General features: G+C 35.9%; 1 protein-coding gene across 1 annotated transcript; it reads right to left on the bottom strand.

The window, feature by feature from the left end:
• Positions 1-2,682: 2,682 nt before the first annotated feature.
• Positions 2,683-3,603, bottom strand: LOC110296644 (vomeronasal type-1 receptor 100-like). Its single transcript, XM_021165359.1, has one exon. It carries the CDS (start codon positions 3,589-3,591, stop codon positions 2,683-2,685), a length of 909 nt encoding a protein of 302 aa, XP_021021018.1. The 5' UTR covers positions 3,592-3,603.
• Between the last annotated feature and the right edge of the window lie 8,645 nt (positions 3,604-12,248).

The raw sequence follows: 12,248 nt of genomic DNA, 5'->3' as shown, positions 1-12,248 counted from the left end.
CACTGATAAGTGGATATTAGCCCAGAGGCCCAGAAGCTCATAATACCCAATACATAATTCATACCCCCATGAAACTCAAGAAGAAGGATTCCATAATGTGGATACTTCTATCCATCTCAAAAGGGGGTAGGAGGTGTGGCAAAACACCAATGGAAGGAGTTATAAAGACAAAGTTTGGAGTAGAGACTGAAGAAATGACCATCTAGAGACTGACTTACCTAGGAATATATGCATTTACAATCATCAATCCCTGGCATTGTTGTGGATGCCAACAAGTGCTTACTGACAGGAGCCTGATATAGGTCTCTTCTGCAAGGCTCTGCCAGTGCCTCACAAATACAGAGTTCGATGCTCACAACCATCCATTAGACTGAGCATAGGATCCCCAAGGAAGGAGCTAGAGAAAGGACCCAAGGATCTGAAGGTGTTTGCAGCCCCATAGGAGAAACAACAATATGAACTAACTAGTACCCCTAGAGTTCCCAGGGGCTAGACCATCAACCAAAGAGTACACATGATGGGACTCATGGCTCCAACTTCAAATGCAGCAGAGGATGGCCAAGTCAGACATCAATGGTAGGAGAGGCCCTCAGTCCTATCAGGGCTGTATGCCCGAGAGTTGGGGAATGAGAAGTCCAGGAAGTTGGAGTGTGTGGGTTGGTGATCAAGGGGAGTGGGGAGAGCATAGTAGATTTTCGGAGAGGAAACCAGAATAGGGGATACCATTTGAAATGAAAATAAATTAAATATTTTATAAAAAATAAACATAATAAAAATAATGAAAATAAAACATTTTACACAACAATAATAATTAATAATAATAATAATAAAGAATATGAAGAAATCACAAACAACAGGAATGACTCTCAACCTATGACTAGATAAAGGTAAAACTGGTAAATATACACAGTAGAATATTTTCCAGTTATTAGAAATAATTATATCATGGAATTTATATGTAGATAGATAGAATTAGAAAAAAATCATCCTCAGTATGGTAACCCAGCCTCAAAAACACAAATATGGTATGTACACTCTTATAAGTGAATATTCAGTATAAAATAATAGATGACCCAGAAAGGCAAAATAAAAAGGAGGACTCAAAGAGAGATGCATGTATCTACCAGGGAAGGGGAAAAAGAATAGAATTTGTAGGTAGATTCTTGTTAGGTGGGGATGGGAACAGGAGGGATCAGGCAGAATGGGGGAAGGATGGAGGGAGAATATTAAAATGACTAGAATTGGGATGGCCTTGTGAAGGGTGAGTAGAAACCTAATTAAGTAGAAACTCCCTGAGACATATGAGAGTGACCTTAGTGAATCTTGATAGTAATGTGAGGTTAGGAACCTGAACAGGTAATCTTCTAAAACTAGGCAAGGCTCATAAAAGAGGGAATAGGATAGCAACCAAGCCACAAAACTTTCTACCTATAATCTATCCTTCCTTAGGAAATTCTGAGGTAATGATGACTTGGGACTTGTGGGAGTGGCCAATGTCTGGTAAAACTTTAGCCCTGGAGGGAGTCCATGCTGCCTTCATCACCAGGAAGGAGAGGCAGGACAGCACACAGATTCAGAACAGAACCAAATACAACTGTAAAAAACATCAATGAAATGATCCCTAATGATATTTTGCTATACTCAGACACCTATCCCAATTGTCACCAGAGAGCATCATCCAGCAACTGATGAGAGCAGAGGCACAGATCCATAGCCAAATACTAGGCAGAGTCAGGGAAAACCCATAGCTGAGAAGAAAGAGAAAGGGTTAAAGGAGGAAGAGAGATTGAGGCCACCAGGGGAACAGGGCTCACAGCATCAACTATGCGGGGATCAGAAGGGATCACAGAGATTGAAGTAACAAATATGGACCCTGTATGGGTCTCTTCTAGGACCTCGGCATACACATGATAGCTGTGCAGTTTGGTTGTTCTTATGGGATTCCTTACAGTGGGAGTGGGGTGTCTCTGACTTTCTTCCGTATGGTTGGGGATTTTTTTTCCTACTGGGTTGCCTAGTTTAGCTTTAATAAAAGGGTTGGTACCTAGTCTTACTGTAACTTTCTATGTCATGTTCAGTTGTTATCCTTTGGAGGCCTGCTGCTTTTCTTCTTAGGCGAAAAAGAGGGAATTTAGGTAAGAGAGGGCAGGGAAGGATTAGAAGGTTTAGAGGAACTTGACAGGAAACTGTGCCAGGAAGTTCTGTTTAAGATAATAAAAATAAAAATTAGGAAATAGAATTAAATCTACAATAGGATCTTAAAACTATTCTTGATGATTTAGATTAAATTAAAATATTTTCAAAAGAAATGCTTAAAAAGTCACTATAAGTAAGAATTTTTTGTAAACTCAATATCAGGGGAACATTTATGATATGACTTAAAATGGAGCAGTAATGTTAAATGAATATATGATACCACACATTTTATTTAAATCATATGAAAAATCTCGCTTTGCTTCTTGGACTATTAAATAACTTTTAAAAGGAATTTGTTTTTTAAAAAAAATAAATAATTGAGCCTAGACCAAAATAACTCCTATACGTCCATTTCCATAGAATACTATGATGTCCTATGACTTCTGTGAGCAACAGGAATGCACACAAGCTGGCACAGCACTCATACACATACAATAAGAAAAATGAAATAAATTCTTTTACAAAAGAGGAGAAAAATTACCTCCTTTAAACAGTCTGGTGGCATTTTAGCCACAAGTTTTTCAGCACATTGATTATTCTTTTATCAGAACTGATTTGTACCAAAGGAGTTATTGTGGGATAGGCATTCACCACAAACATCTGAACAGTCAGGATGACTGTGTCATACCTCCACAACAGGATTGAGGTAGATGAGATGATGAGGTCTACCCAGTACATGACCACAAAGAAAACCACCAGCACCAGGATGGTCTGTGTGGCCTTTTTCTCAGGGGATGCTCTCAGATGCCTGATGCTATGAAGATGCTTGCATTGTCTCTGATGTCTATTTAAGATAATCACCATGTATGTACTTGTAGTTAGCATAACTTCTACAAGAAACACATCTCTTATAGTTGATACTGTTACAATCAATTCCTTAATGATATTGTTCATGGGAAAGTATGAACAGTATTTAGTGACCTTCATCAGGTTTGTCTCACTCATGTTGGTATATGCACCAACAGAGAAGATCTGGGTACTGCTGAAGGACAAATTGAAAGACCAAAAACAGAAAAAAGCACAGATGATGTATTTTTTTAGTTTATGCTTAAATTTTGCCAACAGTGAGGTACTGGGACTGATAGTGACAGCCTGGAACACACTCAGGAGGCAGGTGATGCACATAGAGAGTCCTCTCATCACCCTACTAGTGTAAAACGTTGCCTTACATGTGAAGTCATTCTTAATGTTCAGTGACTCAAATAAGTCTGAAAGCCAAATATACCCTGCAGTGATGAACATCATTATGTGAACGAAGGATAATTGACATAAGATCAGGTCCATGGGCTTAGGTCTGTGACCTAGGATTATGAAAATATAAAAAAACAGTAGAAACATATTGGCTAGAACTCCAAGTCCAGATTGGAAATAAAGTACATTCTTGATTGAAGACATAAATGTAAATCTTACTAGCATAATGGAAGTCTCTTTCATATATCTGAAAAAAATAACAGATTATGTGTCAAACATGATTCACTTCGCAGTATGACTATATAATCATTCTATTTTCCCTAAAAATTCTTGAATAAACTATATTTTTCTCATTTAATGCTTCATACAATCTTTAGTCTATATTGCTATATACCCTCCAAGTATCCCCTACACAGAGAGAATATTATGGCCATTAAATATATTTACAGTCATATCTACAAAAAATACCCACTCTTTTTGTTCCTGTATTTCACCTGAGTCTCATACCTTAGAAATTCCATCTTATTTCTTTAAATGTTCTCATTTTATACGTAACAACTAAAACAGTAATAATGAGCATAGAATATCAATCCCATTTGCAAAAATGAACAAAAACTATGGTGATCTGGGGTAAAATAATAAAAGATATCCAAACAATCAGATGAGAAAACATCATGGTATATAACTTTACTATGCTGTATTTTGCAATTATCCATAATTTGACTCACAATTCTCATGGAATCACAGTTATAATTCATGATAACATGACGGTTTTAATCATCAAAGTATCTATCTCAATTCAACTTTTTTATGTTTCTTTTCCCATGAAATTTTACATTTTCAGAATCTAGAATGAAAGACATAGATACAAGGGAAGACCATTAGTGTACCATTCAGACCCTATTAATTGTATAAGCAACATGGTTCTAAATGGACCTAGATGGTTTCCAATTTAGCTCCCATCTAATTTCAATATTTTGTGAACTTGAATTCAAGATTAAGGAACTAATTCTGAGTTATCAAGAAACCACTATTTTCCTTTTCCTTTTTTGGGCAGGATGTGTCAGGAAATCATTAACAGTATGTTTCCTTATGGCTTTTTCAGCCATCCATGTTCTTATTTTCCTAACTACCTCCTCTTTCTGCATTTATCTCCCTCACCCTTACCAAAGAAGCAACACATTTTTCCATTTTCCCTCTTTGGTCAGTTGTGTCCTGCTGTTACTCACCTTTTTCTTACTCCCCACTTCTGTAATTACCTGCCTCTTCAACCCCTAAGGAGATCTGTCTCTTCCATTTTTCTGATGAATTACTTGTAGACTGATATTCTCCTCTCCATTGCTCCCACCCTTGCTCTATCCTGACAATAGTCCTGTTTTGGTTTCCTGGTTTCTATTCACATCTACAGAAATTCACATCTGAAGATGTGGATTTCAGACCCCTGAACAAGAGAGAATATGGGATGCTAAGACAAACTCTGTTTTCCATATATTATGAGAACCATGAACTTGATGAAGATGACCATATATTGATGCTTATTGCAATTTCTCTTTAAAAGAGATTCACATGTAGTGTAAAACAAGGTCCTAGTATTATCATTCATCACCAGCATGCAGACACTCCTTACAGTTTCACTCAACATCTTACCTTTGGTTCTCATGTAAGATACTTGGCCTGGTTACAGGAATAATTTATTATTGGATTCATTTAATTTAGTTCTTTAAAATCAGCTTCATCAGAATACTAAGATCAAAAACTCATGTGAGAGCAGATGCTGGCTGGCAAGGATGTGGAAAAAGAGGAACACTCCTCCATTGTCGGTGGCATTGCAAGCTGCTACAACCACTCTGGACATCAGTCTGACATCAGAAAATTGCACACAGTAATACCTGAGCACCGAGCTATACCACTCCTGGTCATATACCTAAAAGATACTCCAACATATAACAAGGACACATGCTTCACTTTGTTCATAGCAGCCTTATTTATAAAGCCAGAAAGTAGAATGGACCCAGATGCCCCTCAACAGAGGAATGGATACAGAAAAGGTGATACATTTACACAATTGAGTACTACTCAGCTATTAAAAATAATGAATTTATGAAATTATAACAAATTGATCCAACTAGAAATTATCATCCTGAGTGAGGTAACCCATTCACAAAAAAACACACATGGTATACATTCACTGATAAGTGTATATTAACCCATAAGCTCAGAATACCCAAAATACAATAAACAAACCACATCAAACTCAAGAAGGAAGACCAAAGTGTGGATACTTTAGTCCTTCTTAGAATGGGGAATAAATAAAAAATAAAAAAAATGAAATCAGCTTTGTGATAAAGAAGTAGAAAATGTCTATAGTGATTAAAAGCTTGTGGAAAAAGGAGTGCCCAATTATATTTTCAAGTTCACTTGAATATTCCACATACATAGACACATTCATGATTGTATGTCCATATATAATTCAGTAGTTAGTGGAAGATACCATCTTATATAATCCCCATGAATATATACCAAGATAAATCACACATTTACAGTTACATGATTTTTGCTCCTAAAAAAGCTTAGTCTAGAAAATTAATAGAGTGTACCAATTTTCAGGGTCTCAAATCTTAGTAACTCATCAACATACATTTACAGTGGCTGTACAGTGACGTTCTGGGTTTTTGCTGTTGTTGTTGTTGTTGTTTTGTTTTGTTTTGTTTTTTAACGCTCCAGGATACATAGTTGAGAGCACTTTTAACACTTGCAACATGCCTGGGTTAGATTCCCAGCAAAGACAAGGTGGCTCATGACCATCTGTAAGTCTAGTTCTACTACACTGTATGATATGGCATGCCAATGGTACTTAGATATACATGCAAATAAAACATTCATATATGTAAAATTAAATTAACAAATCATAAATAAATAAAAGCTCCTGGATAATACTTAATTTAAACTTGCTATCTCAATTGAAAGAGCCATGGCCTTTTTTTTTTTTTTTTTTTTTTGTTGGAGACAGGATTTCTCTGTATAGCCCTGGCTGTCCTGGAACTCACTTTGTAGACCAGGCTGGCCTCAAACTCAGAAATCTGCCTGCTTCTGCCCCCCCACCATGCCTGGCTCCAAAGCCTTTTTTTTTTTTTAATTTAAAATTGCAAGTGCACAAACCATATATGTATAAATTTTTATTAGTTATATATCTTTAATTTATTAAATGCAACATGTAATACAAGTAATATAAAAATAATGATATATGTCAAAAATTGGAATTTAAGTGTTTTCCCCAGAGGTATGTTTTTCAAATTTTATATTTCATATCCATTGCTCTGTAAATGCTTATCACATATAGAAAATGACACATCTTCTAATAGATCAAGTGGCATCTTTTCTGATGTTCTCTGAATCTGAGAGCAGACCAGAAAAGACCATAGCTACCACTGATCTAGAGCTGTTAACATAGGCATGCACTGAGAAAAGTCTTCGTTTTTATTTGAACAAGATTTGGTGCTGGGTTGTTTTCCAATTAGTTTAAATTGTAATAATTAGTTGTAAGTATTTAAATCAAAACTTTGTCCATAAACATTCAAAATATTGGAGAAGCCATCACTATGAAATGGACTCAGAATCAAAAAATCAAGCATTGTGCAGACAGGTGTCTGAAGAGACCCGCAACAAAAGTGACTGAGAGCTGTTTTCTCTATATTATTCAATGTAAAACCACTTTACCTTTTCATTATCCCAGAACTTGATTTTAGAATATTCCGATTTTATGAATTCATGATAATCTTTGCTATCTGAGATGTGGAGATTTAACAATCTAAGAGACATAAAAATAAATAGGTGACAGGTATCAATTTCACTTTAAGTTTTAGCATAGTTAGTGACTAATGACCCAAAATTTGTATGGCTATTCAGAGAAAACATGAAGTGTGTATGTGACTTTCAGGTGACAAGATCATGGTGTTGGGTGACGTAACTCTCCATTGTTAGCAGCAAGAGTAAGTCTTCAGCACTTTCAGATGATGATCTTAGCCATCCAAGCTAGTTTCCTGCAACCATCATAAAATGGAGAAGGACAGCAGGAATAAATACTGATCACTTATTAAGGTGTTATTTCATAAATATTACTCGATACTCTTATATAAATTAAAAGAATGAATTTTTCTGTGAAAATTGAGTTGAGCACAGGTGACTCTGACCAGAATATTGCAGTCTCACACTATGAGCCAGTTCTCTGAGATGAAGCAGCAGCAGAAGAAGCAGCAGCAGCAGCAGCAGGAAAAGTGTCACTGCAGAGGCTGTGGAGAAGCAATCATCGCCAGAATTTCACCACAAGTTATATAGTATGAGTTTAGGAAAGATATGAAAATATTCCCTAGAAATCTGTGAACATCTTTAAATATAGGGAAACAAATGTAATTAATTTTACTTTGTTGAACTGTGAGAGAATTTGGTGAAATAAGGGTAATTTTCTATAAAAAAAAAAATATTAACATTTCCCAGACTTATTTTGCTGCTGCAAAAGAAAAGATACCAAAGAGGTGATGAGCAATGTGTGTAAATTAACTTGAAACAGGAACTGGGATGCTGAATTGCTGATCTCTCACACATAAATATTCAGTACTGATGGACCAAGGGAAATGTGCCCAACGGAAATGATTATATGTTAACGTAAAAACTGCTGTTGAGTGATGGATCCAGGAGCAGTGCTGCCTCAGTTTATATTTGTGGTCCATAGTATAGAACGACCTAATCTTGGACACTTCTGCCACTAAGAATGAGAAAATGACATTTCCAAGCTAAAGTGAGTGAATATAAGCTTGCATATAATGTTTGAAGTTGAAGATATGTGTGCTAACAAGTAATACTTGGAATGTCTATACATTTATATGAAGAATAATAATAGAAAAGTAAGAGTGATTTCTATAAAATTGTAAATACATTTGCCAAAAATTACTTTCATTATTTGTGGTTTCATCTAATGCCAAAACTGTACTTTAAGTGATCATTTCTGTAGTTCACTACTAAATGTTGCCTGAAGCTGTAGTTATCCAAACAATCTAGTTATCAAAATCTGCACTTGATAACTAGGCAATTATACCTGTTCCAAACCCTTTTTGTGAAAATGACATAAAGAAAATTGCACCACTGTCTTAAACATTTGCTTGTGATATGTAAAATAGTTATACATGTAAGATATGGATACATGTAAGAAATGGATGTAAGCTATATGATCATATAACTAATTAAAATGTTTACCTGTGCAATTTTATATATGTAAGACCTGAGATACTTCTTAATCAGCTTGAATCATTGACCATATAAGAGAATAAAGTATAAACAAAAGAAATCATGAACAAAATCAAAAAGCAATCATTATAATAGAATAAACAATTCTCTCTGAAGTTTAAAAGACCCTTATTATATAATGTTAACAGTGTCTTATGCATCCCAGACCATGAGTTGAAATTTTCCGAAGAATTCCTAAAGATATGAAAACGTAATAAATAAGAAAATTACTGATTTTCTTAGTCAGAAATTTTCTAATTTCTAAATTAGTCAATATTTGTTGTATATTCATAGCTTAAGTTTCATCATATTAAACACACACAGCCAGTTAACATGAGTAAAGAGGTAAATGAGAAAATATAAAATAGACTTTAAGGTAACTTAATACTGTAATTGTAATCCTGCACACCAATAAGAGTGGATTTTTTTTTTTTTTTTTTTGTCTATCATCCTTATGTTATTTCAGTGTCTTGTTTCAGGATTGAGAACTAACACATTTGTCAATACCTATGTGGAACCATTTTGTTAGAATTATTAGAGTACACAGTCAGGAGAATCCTAAGTTAGATGTGCTCCCTAAATGTGCACCGGGAGCAACATTTTATATGCATATGAATTTTATTCATTGTAAAGAGTGATAGAGTACATTATGTTTACTGACTATATAATACTCATTGGTCACCTTCATCCTACTAGCCTTTTCTTTCTCTCTCTTTTTCTGCTAGGTCCTGTTCCTTTTCTAAACAGTTGCATGCTAGCGTCACATATATAACCAGAGATCACACTATCCTTCTATTAATCATTACACTGGTAAACTTATGTCTACAAGCACCTGTTGAATGTTTGTTATACTAGCAGCCCAAATGTAAAATTCTAAGCAAAGAATTCTCTAATCATTTTTTTTACAGAAAATTCTGCTTACTTCTACCACTTAACTTACAGCTTTGCCTATAATGAAGAGAAAAGGAAACACTTACCCAGATGGGCCTTTCACAAACATCCTTGTAGAATGAGGCCCTAAGAAATAGTTATAAGGAAGAAATATCACCAGATTATCTCCCTTTAGACCCATTTTTATCATGTCATCTGAAGAAGGCAGTTCCGACCTGGAGGTTGTTAGGAAGTGACACTATCAAATCGAAAAGTGAACTTCCCTAATTCCAGGAAAACATTAGAGTAGGAGCACCTGAGCTCTTGATTTCCCACATGTGAACTATTCTCTCCATTCTATATCTAATCTCATCCCCACTGGGTCCTCGGGTCCTCTTGTTTTCCTGACATCTGGGACTTGCTGGTGGCTACCCAAAGTTCCCCATCCCCCACAGCTACACAAATCTGTTCAAATTCATTTTGTAGATCATCCTGTCTCCTCCCATACATGAACCTGCCACTTTTTCCCCCTTGCTCTTCTCTCTTCCCCCCAAGTTGCTCCCACCCTCTACCTACCATGAGTATTTTGTTCCTCCTTCTGAGAAGGACTGAAGCATCCACGCTTTGGTCTTCCATCTTGAGTTTAATGTGGTTTGTGAATTGTATCTTGGGTATTCCAAGATTCTGAGCTAATAGCCACTTGTCAGTGAATGCATATCATGTGTGTCCTTTTGTGAATGGGTTACCTTACTCAGGATGATAATTTCTAGTTGGTTTAATTTGATTATGATTTCATAAATTCATTGTTTTTAATAGCTGAGTAGTATTCTATTGTGTAAATGTACCACAATTTCTAAATCCACTCTTCTGTTGAAGAATATCTGGGTTCTTTCCACCTTCTGGCATTTTAAATAAGGCTGCTCTGAACATAGTGAAGCATGTGTCCTTGTTTTATGTTGGAGTGTCTCTTGGGTATATGACCAGGAGTGGCATAGCTGGGTTCTCAGGTAGTACTATGTGCAATTTTCTCAGGAACCATCAGACTGATGTCCAGAGTGATTGTAGCAGCTTGCAATGCCACCAACAATGGAGGAGTGTTCCTCTTTATCCACATCCTCACCATCATCTATTCTTACCTGAGCTTTTGATCTTAGCATTCTGAGGAAGTTTATTTTAAAGTACTAAATTAAATATAACCAATAATAATTTGCTCCTGGTAACCAGGCCAAGTATCTTACATGAGAACCAAAGATAAGACTGTTGAAAGAAACTGTAAAGAGTGTCTGGCTGAAGGTGATGAATGATAACACTAGGACCTTGTTTTACACTACTTGGGAAGTAATCACTTTTAAACAGATATTCAAACAGCATCACTATATGTCATTTTCATCAAGTTCATGGTTGTCATAATGTATGGAAAATAGGGTTTGTCTTAGCATCCCATATTCTCCCTTGTTGGGCGGATCTGAAATCCACACCTGAAGATGTGAATTTCTGTAGTAACTACAGAAACCAGGAAAGCAAACAGGACTATTGTCAGGATAGAGCGAGGGTGGGAGCAATGGAGAGCAAAAGAGCAGTCTACAAGTAATTCAACAGGAAAATGGAAGAGACAGGTCTCCTCAGGGGTTGAAGAGGCAGGTAAATACCTCTTGGTGGGGAGTAAGAAAAAGGTGAGTAACAGCAGGACAAAACTGATCAAAGAGGGAACTATTCTCTCCATTCTATATCTGTCTGTGTGAGTTAACTGATCCCAGTCTTTGTGAACAAAACAAAACTAACAACAATCGAATCCCACTTAAAAGAAGTAGAAAACAATTTTAGATTCCTATGGTATTCTTCCTGCTTCCAAAACATTCATTGTCCCCTCCATACTTACTTCACAGTATCTTTAGACACCCACCTAAGAATTAAGAACTCAAAAGATAAAATTAAGAATATGTCACCTTCTCCAAATTCGTTCAGGAAAAATATTGGATCTTAATGAGCACACAGGAATGATAAATGTTTTATCAGGAGAAACTGATATGAATGAAATCATATCAGAAGGAAACAAGTCCATTGGGGCTGGTATGTAGCTCAGTTGATATACAGAATACCTAGAAAGTGTTTTGTATGTGGGCACCATGAAATAAGTCAAACCTTCAAATTAGAGGCACAAGTGAGGAAAGACTTGGAAAGATAAGGTAGAAAAGATGCACACCTAAACAAAATAAAAGCAATATAGAGTCAACAAATAACCAGCATCAAATTAAAGGGAGGGAACCTTAAAGCAATTCCACAAAAAATCAGGGACAATACAAGGCTGCCCATTCTCTCTCTATCTAATAAACACAGTACTTAAAGTTCCAGCCAGAGCAATAAGACAACTAAAGGAGATACAGAGAACACAATTTTGAAAGGAAGAATCCAAACAGATGAAGAAAATGAACAAAACCATACTGTATAGACCTAAAAAGGGAAGTAGACACAATAAAGAAAACCCAAAGTGAGGCAACGCTGAAGATAGAAACCCTAGGAAAGAAATCTGGAACCATAGATGTGAGCATCAGCAACAGAATACAAGAGATGGAAAAGAGAATCTCAGATGCAGAAGATTCCATAGAGAACATCGGCACAACAATCAAAGAAAATACAAAATGCAAAAAGATCCTAACTCAAAATATCCAGGAAATCTAGGACACAATGAGAAGACCAAACCTACTGATATT

The sequence above is a fragment of the Mus caroli genome, chromosome 6 (genome assembly GCF_900094665.2).
Source record: "Mus caroli chromosome 6, CAROLI_EIJ_v1.1, whole genome shotgun sequence".
NCBI lineage: Eukaryota > Metazoa > Chordata > Mammalia > Rodentia > Muridae > Mus > Mus caroli.
Note: the sequence above shows the minus strand (reverse complement) of the source record. Positions and strands in the feature narration are given on the sequence as shown.